Raw genomic sequence first — 22,898 nt, forward strand, 5'->3', positions numbered from 1 at the left:
GAGGTGGAGTTGGTCTTCATCAACATAGCTATGCTCCTGTCAAAATTGTTCTGTATTGGAATGGATGTTCCCCGTTGTCTTGCTTTCCCACCCGTTCCAAAGGACTCTGTAAGCCACAACTAGAGTAGTTTTCTGCTCATCAGGATGGTAAACTGAAGAATGGTCCTTCTGATCTCCACATTTTCTTCTCTGTGCATGTATGTTTTTCCTTTATTTACTAAAGAAGTGAGGCAGAAAAGAGAACCTGGTTACTCAGAAGACAAATTTCCATATTCATCATTTTACCTCAACTCTATCATTTTATTTTGTATTTTTACTTTTAATTGTACTATGTAAAGATACAATTGATTTTGCGTTGCCTATAAGGGTAAATCCATTTGTTTATGAAATGTTTTATTTTCCTGTGCTCATCATCCTTCACCCTTGTTTTAGAGATGATAAATCTCAGAGCAGTGAACAGCAGTGGTTCCAATAACATAAAAGTATAAAGAAGCAGCCTGTCTTCAGTGTGTTTGGATATGTCTTCCTGAGGATAAAATGTTACAGGTAGAAACATACTCTTCAAACAAGTAGATGCATATGAACAGGATTAAATGCGAATTTCATATTGCCTTTTATGCCATTTATATTTTCTAATAGTTTTTCAAAATAGAACATACAGCAACTTTTATGAATGTTTTGGCCATATATATACATGTATGTAATATCTTCAAGTAATACATACATATAAATTTTTGTAAATAAAGTACTGTTTTTCACCATTCTGGTCATTCTTGGTCATGCAACATTCAGCTTAGTGTCTTTGAGTAGAAATGTGTCTGTCGGGGTCATTTCCAAGTTGTTACCTGATCCGTCCATCTAAATTAGCTTTGAGGAAAACTGTTTGACTTTCCACATATTTGGATTGCATTAGTCTCCAATGATAGAGTAGGTTTCATGTGCAGAGTTGATGTGCTGCAGTTTTGATTAATTCTATAACCTGTGTTTAGAAAGTGAAAAGATGTTCTTATGGCTTATTAGTCTGTTCTTTCCCCTATCGCCAAAACACCCTGGACCTATTTAAAAAAAAAAAAATCCCCAAAACCCTGATGTAAAGTAAACAGGAAATACATTTACATGGGCTTGCTATTTGAGACCCCCAATTTTTGCTGGTCCATCTGTCTCAAACTTTTGCAGAACCTTACGCTGCTAGTTGTCTGGTAGTTTACAATTGTTTGTCTAACTTAATCCACCTTACTGGATTTATATTTTGAGGAAGATTTTAAATCTTTTGTAAATTGGTTGGGTGGGGATAATAGGAACCAAACCTAGAAACTTAGAGAAAAGTCTGTGTCAATTTACTCATTAACTGTTTTCATAATGAATTTAATGTCATTGAACTGAGCAATAATGTTCTAAAACATTATAGTAGTAATTTGCATTACAAATATATTAGAACTTAAGACTATTTTGAGGTTTTAGATGCTACTAGAACATTAAGCATTCTGTTGTTTTATAATTTTAATGGCTGTAAAACCCTTTTGAGAATTCATGTTATTCAAACAAAATAATTATTTTGTATGACCTGGAGGTATTATTGAGTCAGTCTTTTATAAAGCCAATGTTATTTGTGTAGATAGTTTGATAACCTGGTGTGAAACAGAAAACTCCTCATCATTTTTTTAAAAGTTTATTCAAGCTTTAATGTGAAGAATTAATTTTGAGAGAATGTTCTCCTTTTAATGTTTTTCTTAAATGTCGCTTGTGCCAGTGTTCAATTTTGCCAATATTTCTTTCCAGTTTTAGTTAATTGATAAAAATTATTAGTTGGAAACATAGAAGCTTGGAGTTAAATTAAACTCCTATAACCAGTAGGTTTCGAGAAGGAAAGTAAAGTGTTTAGAAGAGTTGTTCAAAGTCATCCCATGTTTGATGTTTGTGAATCTGTTTAATTGCTACCCTAAAGCCCAATTTAGGATACTGAAAAGTGGAGAAATTAAATCTTAACTTCTTTCCAAAAGATTTTCCAGAGAATGTCAAAAAAAGAAATGTATCTTCATCACTCCTATTAAAGGAAGCATGAGGAAATGGTTTGCCTTTTAAGTCTAGATGCTATTTGGAAAGTATTTGCCTTTTGTGTTAGTGTTATTCAGAGCGTGTACTTTTGCTTAATCAATAAAAGTGCCAGCAAGTGTAATCCATAGACAGATATTGAGCAGATTTTGGCACATCCAGGAAAGTCTCTGCATTGTCCTTAAATCTGCAAGTGAAGATGGGTGTGTAGTGAGTAGTGAAGTAGTGAAGGTGTGTTTCTTTAATAAAATGTAGTTTGTCATATGTTTGTAGGGTTATGGTTTTGAAAGTTTACCAGAGAAAGCTCAGCATTGTGGGAGTTATATATGGAGACTTTGATGGAAAGCAGGCTGTGTCTGCAGCTGTTCACTGGGTTGACGGAAAACAGGATCTGACTTAACTCGGATGAGTAAGTTGTAAATGCCCCTATTAAAGGATTGCCTCCTCGCTGAATTAGATATTTCAAGGCATTTTGGACTCATTGTACAATGTAGTCCAGAGTTGGATAAGCCACATGTCATAGTCATCCATAAATATTTAGACAATAATATTCTTATTTTAGGATATAACCTGATGGTGGAGGTTGTGATGCTTATTAATTTTCTCCCTTCAAAGGCTCTAGTTTCAAAATGCTTTTGAAATTATTGCATTGTAGTCAAGTAACTTAGCAATTTATATAACTGGTGCATATTTTTACTTGTTTTATTTAAAAACAGAAAATAATAGCAAAAGATGCTCTTCACTCAAGCTTGGAATTTTGCAGTTATCTTTTTTATTTTTTAAGATTTTATTTGCCTTTAGAGGGAAGTAATGGGAGGGAGAAAGGATGAGAAACATCAGTGTGAGAGAGAAACACATATCAGCCCCCTCCCGTATGCACCTGATGGGGGACCAAGTCTGCAAATCGGGCACATGCCCTGACTGGGAACTGAGGTGACAGTGTTCTCTTTGCCCAGCCAACTGAGCCACACTGGTCAGGGCTTGCAGTTCTCTCCTGTTTTCTCCCTCTCCCATATTCTGTATCCCATTCATCGTCAAGTATCTTTAATTCAGCCCTGGTGATATTCCTTGCATTTCTGCTGCCTTCTACAATCTTTAGTTCAGGCCTTCCTTAACAAACAGCCTGATTATTACAGGTCTTCCTGGTCTTCCTGCCTTGATCTTCCTGTATTCCAGTCACTCCTACTTTCTGCTAGTATATTAACATTTTCAAAATCAGTCCATTCCCTGCTTAAAAGCAGCTGGTTGCTTTTATTGTGTGAGCGTGTGTGGGGGTGAGTGAAGAAAGTCACTATAGTCATATGACTTCAATCTAACTCTATTTCCAAATAATGTCTAAATTGTACAAGTAGTTTTATTGTTACCAATATACCATTGAGAAGACTGAGTGCCAGAGAATTGAAGCACACCACAAAGACTGCATTTTTTCCTGACAGTGTGTTTTCATTTCTTCACACATTGTATAGCCCTTCTTCAAGTAATTCACTTAGCTCTCTCTGTATCCCCTATTGTATACCATACCACTGAACCAAAGCAAAAATACGTTTTCCTTCCCCAAATTCCCTTATTGTATTGTATCTCTTTAGTTGTGAGGTAACTTTCCCCTTCTAGCCTATAATTGTTTGCCTGCAATTTTAGAATTAAGGGAGAATTTCAGGGAATTTACCTTCCCTAATTAACTGTACTTTTTTTTTATCTCTAGTTTTTTATTGCTCTTTATACTGAAGAAGTTAGTGTAAGAGTTTGTGAGTAGAGTTAATGTGTTATAAATTAACTATTGACTAAACTAAATATGTTTTTAGTTTAGTCATGCAGTTTGAATTGTGTCTTTGTTATCTTCCTTTTAAATCATATGCCATAATTTTATTTCCCAGACAAGTGAATTTTCCTGAAAGTATAATGCAAATGTCATTTTGTTAATTTGTTAGTTTGTTTTCTTGGAGTCTTTTTAATAGCATGATTAGAGGAAACAAATTGTTGATTTCCATTCTCATGGCTCTGGAGAAGAATGCATTTCTTAGCTCCTTCAGGTTACTGGCAGAACTCAGTTCCTTGCAGGTATAAGGCTGGGGTCCCTGTTTTCTTAATTACCTTCCATCACGGACTGCTCTCAGCTCCCAGAGGCCATCTGCATTCTCTTGTCTCCTCTGCCTCTAACCTGTAGATATAGGTTTTCAGGGCTCAGGTGGTAAGATCAGGCTCATCTGGACAAACCACCTTTCACCTTCTTTTTCTTTTTCTTTATGTATTTATTTTTAGTAAGGGGAAGAAAGAGAGGAAGAGAGGGAAACACCAATGTGTGATTGCCTCTTGCACACCTCCAACCTGGGACCTGGCCCACAACCCAGGCTTGTGCCCTGACCTGGGATTGAATTGGGGACTTTATGGTTTGCAGGATGTTGCCCAACCCACTGAGCCACAGCAGTCACGGCAGTCCCCTTTTACTAAAGTCAACTGTGCCATATCATATAATGTGATTGTGGGAATAAAATTCATCATATTTATAATCTTGAGGGTTATAAAGTGCACATTAGAGGACAAACATCTTGGGAGCCATCTAAGAATTCTTCCTACCACAGTTCAGTTAGTAAAAATTTGGCAACTGTTTGAATTGTATTCTGTGGTGCTGTTTATACCTATAAAGACAAAAGAGGGATGAAATAGTAATGAAATTAAGCAGTACAATTTCCTGTCAAGAAATGTTTGAAAAGCAGCCCTGGCTGGTGTAGCTCAGTGGATTGAGCGTGGGCCTGCGAACCAGACGATCACGGTTCGATTCCCAGTCAGGGCACATGCTTGGGTTGCAGGCCAGTTCCCGGCAGGAGCCAGTTCCCTGCAGGGGATGCACGAGAAGCAACCATACATTGATGTTTCCTTCCCTTCCCCTCTAAAGATAAATAAATAAAATATTTTTTTAAAAAAATGTTTGAAAAGCAGAAACTACTAAGTTGATAAATCATAGTGTCAACATGTAAAAGCACTACAATTAAGGAAGCACTTGGAGTCAGGCAAGAAACTCGGTGTTGTTGTTTTGTTTGTTTTGTATTTGTCTTCATTTTTAGGTATATACTTTTTGTTCTTTTTTTTAGTGATTGTAGATCTATATTTTACAATATAGATCTTTAATTTACTACAGTATTTTATGAATTGATATTATGCCAATTAACATATACTAGAGAAATCTTATAACAATATGGTTCTGTTTTCCCTTTCACATCTTTTGAGTATTGTTCATACATTTTAGAATTTGTATTTACTAAAAAAATTAACTTTTATATGTATTATAAAACTGATCATACATTGTTATTGTTTTTGCTTTAACCAATTTCTTTAACTATCTTGAGGAATGAGGGAAAAAGAGTTTTAGGTTTAACCATGTATTTATTGTTTCCTGAATTCTTTATTACTTTGTTTTGATCCAGGCTTCCATCTGGTATCATTTTCCTTCAGCCTGAAAAAGTTCCTTTAAAATTTATTTTAGTTCAGATCCATGCTGACAAATTCTCACAGATTTTGGCCATCTGAAAATGTCTTTGTGTCATCTTAACTTAATTTTTTTCTTGGTTAGTATTTTATTAAAAAAATTTGTCAAAGGAAGCAAAGTTGAAAAAATTGTACAATATACCAATATTCTACAATTAACATTTTGCCAACTTTAGCTTTATCACATAATTTATTCATCTTACTATTTAGTGATTAACTCATGCTATTATTTTGAGGCTTTTCAAATTAAGTCACAGATATATCATCCCTAAATCTTCCAATCTACATATCATTAACTAGAATTAGCATATGTTTACGTATTCTTTTTAGGTACAATTTACATTTAGTGAAGTACAACACTTTATTAATTGATGAATTTTGACAGACGTCTACACCCATATAACTCAAATACAAATCAAAATGAGATCACTGTCATCATCCTAGAAATTTCCCTCATGCCCCTTCTCAGAAAATCTTTGCCTTTCACTCTATTTCTGTCTCCCAGAGTAACCATGTTTCTTAGTTTTTCACCTTAGGTTTGTTTATTCTAGTAATATATAGAGTTAGAATTATATGGTATATATTCTTTTCTGGAGGGCTTCTTTCACTCACGCTAATATTTCTAGATGTCATCCATGCGGTTTCATTTATTGTATATAGTTCATTCATTTTTATTCCATTGTATGAATGCGCCCGTTTGTTCAGCAGTTTTCTGTTTATGAGCCTGGGGTATTTCCAGGTTTGGGCTATTAAAGCTTTGGGGAATGTTCTTGTGAAGTCCTTTTTGTGAACAAATGTTTTCATATTCCTGGGTACATGTGTAGCAGTTCAACAGATACCTTTTAGGGCAGGTGTATGATTAATATTAGAAACTACCAGGCCTTTGTCTGAAGTGTTGTGCCTTTCACCTCACTGCTAACGGTGTGTGCGAGGTCTGGTTCCTCCATATTCTCTCTAGCAGTTGGCCTTTTCGTTCCTTTCCTTTTAGCCACTGTATGGTGATATCTCATTATAGATTTTAGTTTCATTTCCATGATGACTAAAGATGTTATGTTCATGTACTTACTGAGTATTCATATCATGACATACATATCTGTTCAATTTTTGCTCCTATTTTTAAGTGGGTTATTGTCTTTTTGTTACTGATTTATAGGCATTCTTTTTATATTTTCTGTAGTCGCCATGCATATATTTTACTAGGTATATTTTGTGAATATTTTTTGCCAGTCTGACTTGTCTATTCATTTTTAACATTTATCTTCATGAGAAAAAATGATTTGTGATGAATTTTAATGTACCAATATTTTTCTTCTATGATTATTGCTTTTTGTATCTTTTCTGAGAAACCTTTGCCTCCTCCCAAGTCATGAAGATATTTGCATGTTTTCTTCTAGAAGCATGATAGTTTTATATTTAATGTTGGTTCTTTGTTCTTCCTCAATTTAATATTTGTATATTGTCATGTTTGATTTTTGCCATATGGATATTCAGTTATTCTAGTTTTATTTGTTTGAAGGACTTTCCTTTTCCCATTCAATTGCTTTGGTGCTTTAATTGAAAATCAAATGACCATTTATATGGTCAGTTTCTGGCCTTCTATCCTGTTTTATTTATTTATTTTCCTATCCTTATGCCACCGCCATACTGTCCTAATTACGCTAGCTTTATAGTAACTCTTGAAGTCAGGAAATATAAATTTTCCAATGTTGTTCTTTTGTTTTAAGATTGCTTCATCTATTCTTGGTTGTTTGCATCTACATATAAATTTTATAATAAATTTCTCAGTTTCTAAAAATGTCTGTTGATGTCTTGATTGGGATTGCATTGAGCTAATTTGGGACAACTGACATCTTAACAATATTGAGTCATTCATTTACTGACTGTGTTGTTCCTCTTCATATTTTTAAGTCTTCTTTAATTTCTCTCAGCAATATCTTACAGTTTATGATGTGGAGTTCTTGTTCTTCTGTTAACTTTATGCCTAAATACCTTATGTTTTGATAGAATTATAAATAAAATTATGTTTCATTTTGAATTGTTTGCTGCTAGGATATAAAAGTATAAGCAGCACAAGCATATAGTATATAATACAAGCATGAAGCAGATGAAGAAAAATATATAAAGTATAAAGATTGCAAGATAGAAAAGAAGGAAGGGAGGGAGGAGGGGAATAACCATAGGAGGAGGAAGAGTTGTATGCCTGTTTCTAGTCAATGATAATCTGTAAAAGAACTCCTTGAGTTGAAAAATGAGTTAGCAAAGTCACAGGAAATAAGGCCAATATAAAAAATGTCAGCAATAGCCCTGGCTGGTGTAGCTCAGTGGATTGAGCATAGGCCTGCGAACCAGAGGATCGCAGTTCAATTCCCAGTCAGGGCACATGCCTGGGTTGCAGGCCAGTTCCTGGCAGGGGACACATGATACATTGTGTGTCCCTGACAGAGGCAACCATACATTGATATTTCTTTCCCTCTCTCCTTCCCTTCCCCTCTAAAGATAAATAAATAAAATCTTTAAAAAATAGGATTATAAAAAAGTCAGCAATAAAAGATTAAAATATGTTGCTTATTTAGTAGGAAATCACCCAAACTGCTTAGCATTTTCTTTCTTAAGTGTATTAGATTAAGTCTCCCTCTTGGAAGATTGGGGGGGGGGGGTTCCAATGAGATAGAAAATGGTCATATAATATAGTCTTTGAATAATACTAAGATCTCGAGCGGTTTCACCAGCTTGTTGTCGCCGAGACTTAGATGTTACATTGTTTAGGTAGACAAGGTGGCAGAAATCACCAATCTGGGGGCATGAGCCTCAGAAAAGGTAACTTGACAGTTTCTGTCCAGTGCTCATTTGAGACGAGATAGTTGGAAAACCAGTACAGCCAATTGCTGTCAAGGATGATAAATATTCTTTAGTGTTTTAATCAGAGACAGATATTTTTGACTGGACGGAGGGTGATGCTGTCTCTGCATGGACGAGGGCTGCATCATAACTGCTAGCATGAGCAGAACTTTTAGGAGAGAGCAAGATTGTATCTGATCAATTGTTTGAACGGGTACTTGATTAGAGTCCTCGTAGACACCAAAATAAAACATGGGAGAAATTATCTCTGAAAACAGAATTGAGAATGGAAATTGTCAAATGTTCTTCTCTGACATAGAATAAGCCAAATGTGTCCCCCATAAAATTTTAAAATTTGAGCACATCTGCTCAGTGAACTCACCAAAGTAGCAAGACTATCCCCAGATATCTGAATGAATTAACTTGTCGAAAGGTCTTCTTTACAATTGTTCGCCTGGATGTCACTGTGCTCTCCAAAATGATTTTAATTTTGGCATAATTAGAGGTTAGATGTTCTCTCAAACAATAACTGGCCAATATTTCTTAAAGCTGTTTCTGGACAGAAGGTCGCGTCATCTCTGCAGTGTTGGGAGGGGTGTATCTAGTTCACCTGGAAGCATTCAAGCTGAGAAAGGAGGACTGTCTTTGGATTTTTGTCTCTTCCTCTCAAATAATTATTTGTCCTGACATGGAGGGTCATTTTTGGTAATTCTTAATCATATGATAATATTTCATTAAAGGCTTGTTGAAGAATATTAAAAAGCCTTGAGATAATATTTGCATTGTATGGTTTAGCACATCAGTCATTATGGTCTGTGGTGTCATAGCAGGCAAAATTTCTTTAAAAAGATTTATTAACAGAAACTGACTGAATTTAACAGAAATTGATCAAGACCATGGTCATAGGTGTGGTAGTTTTACCACAAAAACTTTTCCTTTTCTCTTGTTAAATGTTAGCTTTGAAAATCTATGTCTATAATTGACAAAATTTTAGGAGCTCCAGGGGCATCCAGCCTTTTGGCGTCTCTGGGCCACACTGGAAGAGGAAGAGGTGTACTGGGCCACACATTAAATGCATGATTGTGACACACAATCACAAAAACATTTCGTAGTACTTTATATAAGGTCACGATTTTGTGTTGGGCTGCGTTCATAGCCATCCTGGGCTGCATGCAACTCACAGGACTCTCCCTCCCATCTTTAAAAATTTAAATTTACTGGGATGGCATTGGTTAATAAAAGCATACAGGTTTCAAGTGTATAGTTCTATAATGTGTCGTCTGTATAGTGCACTGTGTGCCCACCACCCAAAGCCAAATCTTCTTCCATCACCATATATTGACCGCCCTTTCTCTTTGCTACCACTGCAGCCCCTTCCCTGTCGTAACCACCTTACTGCTGCCTGTGTTTGCTGTTCTTGTTCGTTGGCACACACTGAGGGAATGGTATATAAGGAGTTAAGGTAAAGAAATTAGAAACAATTTTAAGAACAAGTTTGGAACATACTTTAAGTGGGGTACTTTGAAATTTAAAACATTTAACTGTATAATTTATAAACAGAAGGGATAGAAAAAAAGGAAAAGGCACAATATTTACTTTTTTAAATTGTTGTTGGAGTACAGTTTTCTGCCTTTTCCCCCCATCCCAGCCCACCCCCCTATTTATTAAACATATACTATGTTCTAGTTGCTTTGCTACATGCTTTGCATCGGTAACTTTAAGGTCATTGATCCTAGTCAGTGAGCGATCTCAGCTTTACAGAATATCCGGTGTCTTCTAATGTCAGGAGCCAAGAACACAGGGCAGCATAAACAGTAACCTGTGCCTTTAAGAGGCTTCTTATTCTGTGGCCTTTCTTTGAGCAATAGTACTCCAAAACCTGCTTTTGGGAGAGGTTCAAAAACCACAAAGTTTTTTGGAAAAATGAACTATTTAAATTTCCAAGTACAGCGAGTCCTGTCATTAATTACCAGACTATCTTGCTGCCTTTGTGGGCATTTCTTTGTTCCCTGTTATCTTGATCAGACTAGAAACCAGAGAACCCAGTCCTTTCAGTTCAGCAGACAAGGAAACCAGCACAACTGATTTCATTTTGATGAAAATCTGTTGCCATCGTTACGGCAGAAGGGGTTCTCTTGTGCAGTAGCTGAATTGGGAAAAGAAAACTGCATGTCGTAAAAGAAATACACATGGGGCGTGTTACTTATTATTCCATGTTGGCCTTCTCAGCCACCTATTATTTGTGTAAATGCAAAATTTAAATTAGAAATGATTTCTTTATTCTAAACTATACAGGAATTCAAATGGGAAGGACTGAACAAATATGATGGTGCTAAGAACATAATTGTCAAAATTTTGTGTAATAACTTTGTGCTACACATTTTCTTAAGTACTCTATAATGCTTATCTTCTTTCTTATAAGAGCCCTGTGATATAGTTTACTACTATTACTTCCATTTGATGTGTGAGGAGACTTAGGCTCCTATGAGGAATTTAACTCTCACTCCATATCCTCTCAGTTTTCCAGGAAGGAGCAAGCCGTTTTTATGGATTGCTATTCAAGTCCTGAGACTTTCAGTTACACCAGTTTAAGAACAATTACTGTGGCCAGAGAAAGTGGCTGACAAGCCTAAGTCACATTTCCACTCCAAGTCAGGGTATATGAAGTGGATATGCATGAGAGAGATGGAATCTGAAATGAATATTAAGTTATCATGGGGAGAAGCGGGCAAGGATGTCAGGAAGGGAGACAGTAGATTTATCTACTGCCTGGTAACCAAGGCCTAGAGCACTGACTTTGTCACTGCCTGCTGCAGTGCTGTAGCTAGAGCTCAAATTCTCTCATTCGACTTCACTGCTCATTCTGTCAGTAGGCACGAAGAGGCACTATTATAGCCGTTAAGGATGTGGTCTCTAAGACCAAGCTGCTAGGCTGGCATCTCAACTCCACTACTTACTCACTCGAGTAAATCACTTTACCCCCCTGTGCTTCCATTTCTTCCCTTCTGAGATAGTGGGAAGAATATTAATTACTAATAGAACTAATAGATGTGAATTATTTATAATAGCACTTGATATAATACAGATGTTTTCTATTAGTAGCAGTAGTGGTGATAGTGCTATTATTATAACTATTATAATGTACTAAATGATTATTTTATATTGTCAATAAGCATTGTCTGTGGAACAGACAGCCTTTTATAATGATAAATTATGACTTAATTCATTTTATACTTCTATATTAAGTACACATATGTTTCAGACACTGGACATGAGTCTGGAGATGAAAATATAAAGTCCCAGCCTTTAGAGAGATTGCTGACTGGTAAGTAGATAGAGTTATAGCAAGCAATGCACGTGAAGGCTATGTGAGCTATCTTCGTTGACGGAGTACCTTGTAACCAGGAGAATCCCATCTCTGTGTTGGTCTCCTTGCTTTGTCTCTTTCCTGCTGTTGTTGCCCACCTAGTGAATGGGATGGTAGTGGGGGAGAAAATGTTCACTGCGCAGAGAATGTCATGCCACTTTTGGACTTCACAAACAAAGCTTGCGAAGAGTTGTGGAGTGTTTGGCAATATTACTGTGCCAAAAATCACAAAATTTATCTGGATATGTCAAACTACCCTTATTGCAAGCTGAAATTTAAGGTAATTGTGTTTATGCTTTTGTATGTAACTGTTTGCCTTTCTACACTGCTTTTCTTGTCATCCAAAACTACAATTCTGTTAGTTGTATCATGTTAAGTGAAGAGACTCTCCATGCACAAAATGTATCTGTGTAGCAATAGAGTAAGAGCATTTGTATGTTTTCTGTCTATCTCCTGATGGCAGTCACAAAGTGCTTTTGTCACTTTTTGGGAGGTTAGCATTTTGTTTTTCTTCTGAGGTGCAAGTAAAATCTCCCCCGATGTAAAAGAAGGTGTGGAGTGTTGTCATCCAGGCTCAGGTGGAACATTTGCTTCTTAGGAAAAGGAAACACTGACCAGGCAGAAATACCCCACCTCAGGGTCCTACAGTCCTGCTTATCAAATCGTGATTTTATTCTTACAGAGAAATTAGAAAATGGAAGTGATAGAAGGGCGTCCTATCCAAGGTTGGTTCCTGTTTTATGCCCTGAATTGCTGGGATAGGCTTCAGCCACCTGTGACCCTGAGCAGGAATTAACAGATTGGAAAATAATTAGTTTACCTCTTTTAATTAATCTTTCTTAAATAGATTCATAGCTCACATTTATTTAAATGTTTAATATTAGAAGTATTTTGCCCTGGTTGGTGTAGCTCAGTGGATTGAGCTTGGGCCTGTGAACCACATGATCGTGGTTCGATTCCCAGTCAGGGCAGATGCCTGGGTTGCAGGCCAGTTCCCAGCAGGGGATGCACAAGAGGCAACCATACATTGATATTTCTCTCCCTCTCTCCTTCCCTTCCCCTCTAAAGATAAATAAATAAAATCTTTAAAAAATATTAGAAGTGTTTTGAGTATTTATTTAGAAGTTTGGTGATGTTTTTGTGGCCAGAAATATGCTGTAGGAACTTAACTTGTTTATACAAATTAGTTTGTGGGAATAGTTGGTTTTGTTGTGTTGTTTTGCTTAAAGTCACAATTTCAAAGAACATATTGATGATGTTAAGTGAGGTCTTACTGCATTATATAGTCTATTAAAAGACCTTGAGTTTTGTTGTTTTTGTTCTTTTATTTGAGAGTGACTTACATGACTTCTTTTTTTATTATTATTTCGTTTTGGTTTTAAGAGGATCAGGACTCTGTACAGAGCCAATTGCTCATTGATCTCTATTTAACCCTGTTTGGTGTTGTAGTTTATAAATTTGCAAACATGAGGCAAGATGAACTTGGAACATTCTTCAAGCACTTCAAGCGTAGTAGATCAGTGACAGAGTTTCCTGGCCTTATGTCTGAACTTCCGCCACTAGACTGCGCTTTCCATTTGAGTTATAAAGGAGAATCTATGTGGTGTGTTTTCAGTCTGACAAAATTCGTTATCCTCACTGATTTTTACCGAGTGTTTTCTTATGTGTATTTACACTATTCACTATTCTGACCTTGCACACACACAAAGGACACAAGGAAACTGTTGGAGGTGATGGATATGTCTGTTACTTTGATTGTGGGGATAGTTTCGTGAGTGTATATATATGTCCAAACTTATTAAATTGTATGCATTATGTATAATTTTTATCAATTATGCCACCATAAAACTATTTAAAATAATAAAAACTTCTGAAAGACACTGAAGTAGGATTGAACAAATAGAAATACATCTATTTTTCTGGAATGGAAGAACTCAAATTCACAAAGATGTTGTCCTAGATAATATACAGATTTAATGTGAACTCAATTAAAATAATAAATACTAACAAGTACTGGTATCTTTGAACAAAAAAAAATGCAGGTATCTGTCTGAACAAATTAATCTAATTCACAATTTTAGCCAAATATCAATGAAATTATATTTTACTTATTATACAGTGGTTCATTCTTTGTTCAATATGAAAGAGAGACTAGAAGGAGAGAGATGTTTTCAACGAATGAGTAATTTTAATTGTGTAAATCACATACTTTTAACCTAACTCTTCTACAGTCCATTTTGAGTTAAACTGTAACGTAGAATTACTGGGCATATATATTTTTTTTACCTTGCTGTTCCTCTATAATTGTATTAGCTAGTTCAAAATAATATTTAAGTGGTTTTATGATACAAGTTTTTTGCAATATTAAAGACTAAAGCTTTAAAACAAGTAAATATGCAATATTTCGCAAATACTGATTTCTTCTAATTATATAAAATATTTTTCATCCTTATACCTTTTATTTTTAAATAAAATTAAGTATTGAAAGTACAAAAAGTTAGAAAGCAAGTCTGATGTGCTGTCTGATTTGAACTGAAGAGATCTGAGTCCATTAACTATAATGTATATGTCATCTGAAGTAATAGCTGAGAAAAACTATGCCGTGAGCTTCAGTTTTTTTGTTTGAGTCTTTAAAAGTTATTTCAATGTGTGTGCTCATCAGCTTGAAAATAGCATGAATGTGCTTTTTGACTTGCAAATATTTTCCAATTATATCTTATAATCAATTAGCAATCAGTTAGAGAAACCAGAACATGGTCTTCTGTGTCCAGCTGCTTTAGAACTCTTTTAATGGAGAAAAGTCACTCTAAAGGTTTGGTTTTAATTTTCATGAGAAGGATGTCTCTTTTAAGTAATGTGCAGCTGAGGTCCTCTAGTGTCACAGCTAAATATAACACCAGCTTTAAAGATTTTACGAAGTTTGGATCCCCTAAATTCTATGCATGAAGTCCGAGTTAAAAAACACCTTCCATTAAGGGAATCTAACACTTTAATTTTTACTAGTTATATGTAAAAGTGTCTTTCTTGATTCACCAAAGTTTTGCCAGATTTAATGTTTTCAAAAAGAGGGAAAATGATAGTGGTGTCAAAAATTATAAATTACTTGTAGAGTGAAGCCCTGGGTAGATCATGCGTGTTCAAACCCTGTCTTCGCTATTTATTGTGTTAACTTGGACAAATTATCCAATTTCTCTAAACCTCAATCTCCCAATCTGTTAACTGGGAGTAGTAACAGTGTCTGCTTCCCTCGGTGGTTGTGGGGATGACAGGACATACTGTATCTGAAAAATCGCGGCCAAGTGCTTAGCAGGGTCACGGTTCCCTAAATATGAGTAGGAATTCACTTTTCAGCAATACAACTGGATTAAAGGGAAAAGGATATTCCTTGCAAAGTTATTCATAACTAGCCAAAGAGGAAGGGCTGGGTCATCTGTTTTAAAGTGTATATTTGCCCCCACTTTAGAATTAGGAATCTCTGGATAGTCTATTAGGTTCTAGGCACATTCATAATGAGAGTACTTATACCTAGGCAGAATTCAGATCATTAAATGAACAAACCTAGACAGTACGATGTTGACAAGATGACCTGAATCTGAGACTAAATTGTTTCATATGTTCCCAGGACTAGACAATGAACCAAAGCAAAATGACTAGGTTAAGTTATAACCAACTGACTTAATGTAAATAAACTTAATGTTTATTTTAGCCAATAAAATATTAACCAAAACAAACAACAAAAAAAAAGATTTTATGAAGTTTGTCTCTTCAAAGAGAGAGAGAAAGGCAAGAAGCGAGAAAGGAGGGGGGAGAAAAGAATAAGGTCAAGAAGGATTACTACTTTAGATTTGACTCATAGGACAGAACCAAATGAGCTCAAAAAACTAAGTGGTTATATTTCACTTGTTAATCGATCTTAAGGAAAGTTGGTTTTGTTTTGTTTTGTTGTTAGGAGGGGGAGGGTTTGCATTCTTTCATATTCACATATTTATCGATGTGATTATAGTTGTTTTTTAAATTTGGAATCACATGACTGATTTTTATTTTTATTTTTTATTTCCTTCACATGACTGATTTTTTTTTTGAGGACTTTAGTGAAAATTCTGTTAAAATTCCAATTGTTTTTGTTTCGAACATTCTCTGATTGCTTAGGGGTGGCTATGTGGAACTTTAGTATGGAACATACTATTGATAAAAAATAGTTTACAGGTCGGTTCTAATAAGCATTCTTCATGAATAGTAACTTTTTGTTTTTTACAAACTTTATGGAGAATATCAATTCATTGCTTTATTTTAAAATATGAGTGATAATCAGAAATTACCAGACAGTTGAAGGAAAAATCAGTTTAAGAAAGAGAGCCAAGAGGGAGAAAACAATTAACCCGAGGAAATGAAGATGATACACTGTTTTGCTTCCTGAATAAAAGAATTCTAACTGTCCTTAGACTCAGAAGAATAACATATTTTTAACCAGAGGACATGATCCAATGAAAAGGAAAAACTAGAGGGACTAAATAGTAGAGTACATCGGGCTGAAGGCCATCCTCATGGTAAATAAAACAGAAAGAAAACAGATCCAATCTTCATATGCACACCGTAGTTTCAACAAGATGTAGTGGAATGAGAAAATAATAAAAGACATAACAAATCACCTTTTCATTATTAATGTTTCTGTGTTAATGGCACATGAGTCTAAGCACCTAATGCTTACCAGCACAAATGCACAAGTGCCCATACTTTAGACATACTGCGCTAAATTTTATCTATGGATAAAGCAGAAAACTATCCCAAAAGCCTCCAAGGAGGAATAACATGGTATCTGCAACAAAATCAGAATATGTCTGACATTAGGCTTCTCACCATTAACGGAGAATACTCAAAGAAAATGGAGAAACTCCAACTTTAAAGGCAAGCATAAGGCATTTGAAGACATGCCATGTTTTAAAGTGTCCTACTCATTTTCCTCTATGATGTACAGTGGCCTCTGCCTTTTGAATTGCTGTGTACTCTCCCCCCTTGAGGACTTGCTTACTGTGCCCTCTGCCTGAAGCACACATTTCCAAGAGAGCTGTACGTCTTTTTGACTTTTAGATGTCTGCATAAATATTATCTTTGTAGTGAGGCCTCTCTTCTCTTCCCTACTTTTTTGTCCTGAGCACTTAATCACGACATGTGATACTATGTATTCACTTGTTTATTTGTTTCGCCTTGAGGAAAGAAGGGCCAGGTTTTTTTAGATCTTATTTACCAAATAAGATAAGGTAAGAATAATATAAGTTGCAAATTTATATTATAAAAAATAGAAGTATATTATTCTTATTCTTGTGCACAGTTAACGAAGAGTTAATTAATTATGTTAAATGAGGGGAGAGCACGGGGGTTGGGATGGGATGGGAGTAATAGACAGAAAACTGTACTTGAAAAATAATGAAATAAATTTTTTAAAAAAGTCTAACCACCAGGAAAATTGAAACAGAAACTTTTAACAGTGGTTACCTCTGGAGAGTTAGAGCAGCATGAGAGGAGAGAGGGATTTCAGTTTTTTGTGTCTGGTTCTCTTTTATGTTTTTTTAGAGGAGGCAGTCATATTGCAACTTTTTAAAAAGTTTATTATTCACCCTACTTTTTAAAAACATCAGTTTATTGAGGTGTAATTTATATACCTTAAAATTTGCCCTTTTAATACACAATTCAAACCTGCAGAAGGTCAGATGCACAAACACAGTCATGAACCTGTCATCAAAATTAAGAATGGAACAGTCCATCATTGTGCAATTTCTTTCGGTTCCTTTGTAGTCAACCCTTCCCCTTCCCCAAGCCCATCACAATTAGTGATCTGCTATTTCATCTTTGTGCTTTTAATTTGTCTTTTATTTAGTGTGGGTTTCTTGTAGTCTGAATATAAATGTTTTAAGTCTTATCCATTCTGGTAATCCTTTTATAATTGGTGACTTTACATAATTTATATTTAATATAATGATTGATACATCTGAATTAAAACCTATTAGTTGTCTTCCAGTTGTTCCTTTTGCTTTTGTCCTTTTGTCCTATAGTTGTGCCTGCTTTTCAATGGACTATTTTTTAGTAATTCCGCTATCTCTTGTTACTTGACTTGTTATTTATACCTCTTTTAAAACTGATTTTTTTTGTTTTTTAATTTATTTAATTATTTTTCAAGTACAGTTTTCTGTCTATTACTCCCATCCCATCCCACCCCCCATGCTCCCCCCTCCCTCCCATTTCCACCCTTCTCAGTTGTTGTCCATGTATCCTTTATATATGTTCCTCTAAATCCTTCCCCTATTCCCCCTGAAATATTTTTAATGGTTACCAGCAAATATTAATCAATTTTTAAGTCAATTCAAAATGTAAAAACATGGGTAGAAAGGAAGCCTGTACCAAAATGTTAATATTGTTGGGAGGGGCACCAGGTTTCAATGAGTCTCCCTTACTTTTCTGTATATCATTTCTAACTCCCTACATGAATGATGTTTAATTTTTAAAAAAGTTGAGAGGAAGAGAGAGAAAGAAACCAGGCATCCCTGCGGAAGATGGCTTAGAGGAAATAGGATAACAGGTAAAAAAAATGTTTGATAAATCACAAAGTACATAGGTTGTTTTGTGGATCAATATGGAAAGTAAAATCATGTCTATCTACCATAAAATGTACTGTAGCTATTTTTCAAGGACCTGACTGTTTTTGTCTTGAGCAAGATAGATGTTTTTCATTGATTTAGCCATATTTCCTGATAATTTGGAAAAGCCAAAATTCTCTTCCTGGAAAGAACAAAGGTGCTTTTAGAGTACTTTTTAGGAAACTGAAGGATCTTTGTCAGATGAATACTGTTGCAGTCATAAAATTCAAAATATGTACAATTGGCCATTTTAGAAAATGTGTGGTCTTTATTTTCTCTGAGTAGAGGAGGAACAATAAAAATATAACTTTAAATTTTGTCACAAAACCTGATTTCATTCATCAAAATAGATTCTACATCTGCTGTTTAATTGATCTGTGATTTTTTTGTTTCCTTTGTAGCTGTTCAAAGGTTTTGTGCATAGCATTTGAGGCACTCCAGGGTTTGCAGTATATGAACAAGCATGGCATAGTACACCGGGCACTGTCTCCTCATAACATACTTTTGGACAGAAAGGTAATTGCCAAAAAATACACTATGTATTTGCTTGTTATTTGAGATTGAAAACTACTGAAATCAGACCCACTCAGGTAATCAGAGGGTAGGATAAGAATATATTTTCAGAATATTCATAATGAAAAGATGTACTTGTGATGTTATAAAAAAAGTCTAAGATGTATAAATCCTTGTGTTTTCACATGCATTGTTCTTCTTTTCCTTGGGGGTCAGTTTCTAACATCATGTCTGTCTTCCTTTCATTTTTTTTCCAAAAAAGTATGTATTATAGCTCCTTAATCCACCCCTCCTCTGAATTTGCTTGTATCTAAAGAAACCCTCTCAATTTACCTAGAATATCTTTTCTCATAGCATAACTGCATTGCATTTTCTCATCTTTATGTCAGTCCCTATCCTCCAGTTGTTCATACGTAGCTCCTTTTTCTTTTTGTACTAATATGTACAAATATGTATAAAATTCTGTTGGGAATGCTGCTTCTACACCTGAAAATTTTATGAATGAGTAATAAGAAGCTAGTCAACCCTTCTAATAGAATTATAGGTTGCAAGGTGGTATATTATCAGGAATAATCATAATTTCATTAGTTCTCATGAGAAAATAGGATTACTCTTTTCCTCTGATTCTTTTCCAGACTTTTGGTACAGTTACCCTATGACATTAAAAATCAAAAAAAGAGAAAATGGTGCTTATTAGTTTCATATTTATAATAGTAGAGTACCTAACCAATGTGAATTGCTTTAAAATATAAATGTTTCATAATTCTGGGGAATAGAGTTCTGAGGAAAAACAACAAACTAATTTTGAAATCAACTTAATTTTTTAATCTTAAACATCTAGAGAAGGGAAAATTTAAGAGATTTATAACATATATTTGCCTTTTATTAGGAACTTCAGTTTTGTGATAATTATGATTATTCTCAAACAATATCAAAAATTGTTGGAAATCTAGCAGATTCACTAATGTCTTGATGATTTGGGGCCTGGTCTTTCCAGTTAAGAACTCACATGGCAGGGTTAAATTATAATATTGTGAATGGAATTGCAACTCACTGAATAAAATATTTTGTAAAACTTACCACAAAATATTCTAAGCAAGGATTCAAGGCAGATGCAAAGACTTTGGCTTCTATTCACTTTATCAAAAAGCTTAGAAAATATAAACAGCAAAAATTTTTACGTTTGTGTGTGTACAGACATATATACATGCATGTATGTGCATACTTACATATATGTATATATGTACATGCATAGATTATATTTTTAAGAAATGTAAAGCAGACTTTAAATCTTGGGAAGTAATTTTTAATAAAATTATAAATATATTTGAGTGTGTCTGACTATATGATGGATTCTTTATTTATAAAATGTATAATGATGATTTTCCCTGCCAGTAATATTAACACAGTTTAGAATAATTTTCTTCCTTTATTTTTGTAGGGACACGTTAAATTATCTAAATTTGGACTTTATCACATGACAGCTCATGGTGAGGATGTTGATTTTCCAATTGGGTAAGAATATGTTTTCTTTGAGCTCTGTCCTAAACTTTGTAATCTTTGATAAAGTGTGTGTTTTGTTAATTATTTGTGACATTACTTGTTGACATACAACTAGCTTTTATTAACATGCCTTACTTTTTCAAATACTTTTAAAAGAGCGCACAGCGAATTTTCCCAGCACCTGCCAGTGCCCTGATGTCGATCTTTCATTGAGTTGGCGGACAGGCTGGCACATTACTGACCTGGCTGACTTTATATTGTTCACAAATTAATTTTATTTAATTCAGAATTAAATAAATGTGAAGCAACAATCCTGACAAGATTCTTATGTATGTCCTTAAAAGACTGAGAAAAATTGCTCTCATATTATTTTTTTTGTTTGTGAATTTAATTCCCGGCTTTTTAAAGGTATAGTTGTATCTTAAGACTCAAGTCATTGTAAATTTCAGAGGTGATGGGACAGATTCTATACCTGAAAGTCTGTGTTTAAGTTTGAGAGCTTTATTTGGTCATTTCTGATATAAAAATACTGGTTTATGTTGTCCTCCAAGAAAAAGTGAATATTTTTTTTCATCCTGTACTCCAATGTATGCTTTCTACATAGATCTTTGTGTTATTTTTATTGTATAGTTTCTTTTTAAACATTTAAATAATACAATTCATTATTCGAGTTTTTAATTTTGACATTTTTTTAGGTATGTAGAAGTTATAAACTAGTCCAAAGAAATCCTGTATACCCTTTACTCAAATTCCCTAAATATTAACATTTGACTACATTTGCTTTACCTCTTTCTTTTGTCTCCTTCCTGCACATGTATATGTGTATAAATATATATTTTAATTGTTTAAGAGTAATTAGTACCTAAAAATGGCCTTTATGCCTAAATATTTTAGCTTGTATTTCCTAAAGTAATGAATTTTTTATGTAATTCTTTTACAAATGAATTATCAAAACCAAGAAATTAATTTGATATAATACAACTATATAAGCTATGAACCTTCATCATACTTTTTAGTTATTGGGTGATTGTTTTTAATAGTACCCATTTATGTTTTGCTGTTTTAAACTCTCTAAAGTTAGTTTTATCATCTCATTACTGAGAATTATGGTTTGGAATCATGGAATATTTTTCTGCTTTAAAAGTTAATTATATGTTATTAAAAAGATCTCATTTATAAATTACCCTTTTATCTTTAAAAGTTAAATTATAAGTTTCTTACCAAAACTAGATATGTTAGGACATTGAGCAAAAAAAGGAAAAAAGACTCACGGACATGGACAACAACATGGTTATTGCAGGGAGGGGTCGGGGGCATAAGAGGACTGAATGGTAATTGAAAAAAATACAACAAAAAATAAATAAAGTAAACTGTTTAATCATTCTTTCCTTTATTTATTAAGAAAATATTTATTGAGCATCTTCTCTTCTGCCTGCTGAATATGCAAAATTAATAAAGTATATTCTTGTCTTCAAGAGGTTCAAGGTTTATTGGTATTTTTTTGTTTGTCTTGATAGCCTACTTATGAAGGCACATAAATTCATAATTTTAAAGTTCTGCATTTCAAAACTTGTCATAGGCAACAAATAATTGTTACAAGCACTAAAACAGTGTTTTATAAAAATACTCTTAACTATTTGTTTAAAAACAAGTTTTGAATGTAATAGAGCTAAGTTCACAATAAACTTTGGTATCTTCATCATATATGACAATTACCTTCTGAAGTAGCTTTGAGGAGCTATAGTAAATAAACATGATTCCTGCTGCTCCTTTGTTTCGTCTAAATTAATTTGTGTGACAGAGAACTCCAAAACCATAACGTAAACAAGAATGACTTCAATTTTAAGGTCTATTTAATGACTTCTATTTAAAGGTCCTTTAGGGTATGATGATAAACAGAAAAAAGGAAGTGATTTTTCTTAAAACATATCAAGCATTTCTGAGCTCCATTCGAATTGAAAATGCTTGGGTGGAACTGGCCTTACATTGCCATTTGGTCTGCCTTACTTTGAAGTCTTCGACCCAAAGGGTCTGAACAGAAAGTATCAAAGAGCAAAATGTGAAACATTAGCCAGGAAAAATAAAGTGATCAAAAAGCTAAGGCATGAAAGAAAATATTTATAACAGAAGAAGGTTTCAGTTGATTCGGAAGATGAACATTGAGGAATAACAAAGTAAAATGTTAACATCTGTTTTAAAATATTATAAAGAGTTAGAATTGGGCATTCATTTTAGCAGGCCAGTAGCTTAATACGTTGTTAAAACTTCAAACAGGTGCTGAAAGCCACTTATATTGACCTCGCCAGTCATACTGCAAGGTTCTGGTAATTGTCTTTGGGTGTTAAAATGCTATGTTAAAGAAAAGATACTTGTTACAAAGAGATATTCTACATTAAAAAACAATCTTAGGGCTCACTGCTTTTATTAATTTAATCAGCCCTTGATTGAAGCAAGGGCTACCTCTATGCTTCTAGAGCTCACCAGTCAGGGTTTTAGGTAATTTACTTACA

The 22,898-nt window shown here is 34.3% G+C and overlaps 1 protein-coding gene across 1 annotated transcript in view; it reads left to right on the forward strand.

Moving 5' to 3' along the window:
* The window catches only part of TBCK (TBC1 domain containing kinase), a 189,213-nt gene that overhangs the window by 18,810 nt on the left and 147,505 nt on the right, over positions 1–22,898 (forward strand). Inside the window, exons 4-5 of the mRNA XM_037031868.1 lie at positions 18,774–18,888; positions 20,327–20,400. Coding sequence (XP_036887763.1) covers positions 18,774–18,888; positions 20,327–20,400 — 189 coding nt within the window. The remainder of the gene's footprint in view (positions 1–18,773; positions 18,889–20,326; positions 20,401–22,898) is intronic.

The sequence above is a fragment of the Sturnira hondurensis genome, unplaced genomic scaffold (assembly GCF_014824575.4).
Source record: "Sturnira hondurensis isolate 20B ecotype Veracruz unplaced genomic scaffold, ASM1482457v3 Scaffold0021214, whole genome shotgun sequence".
Lineage (NCBI taxonomy): Eukaryota > Metazoa > Chordata > Mammalia > Chiroptera > Phyllostomidae > Sturnira > Sturnira hondurensis.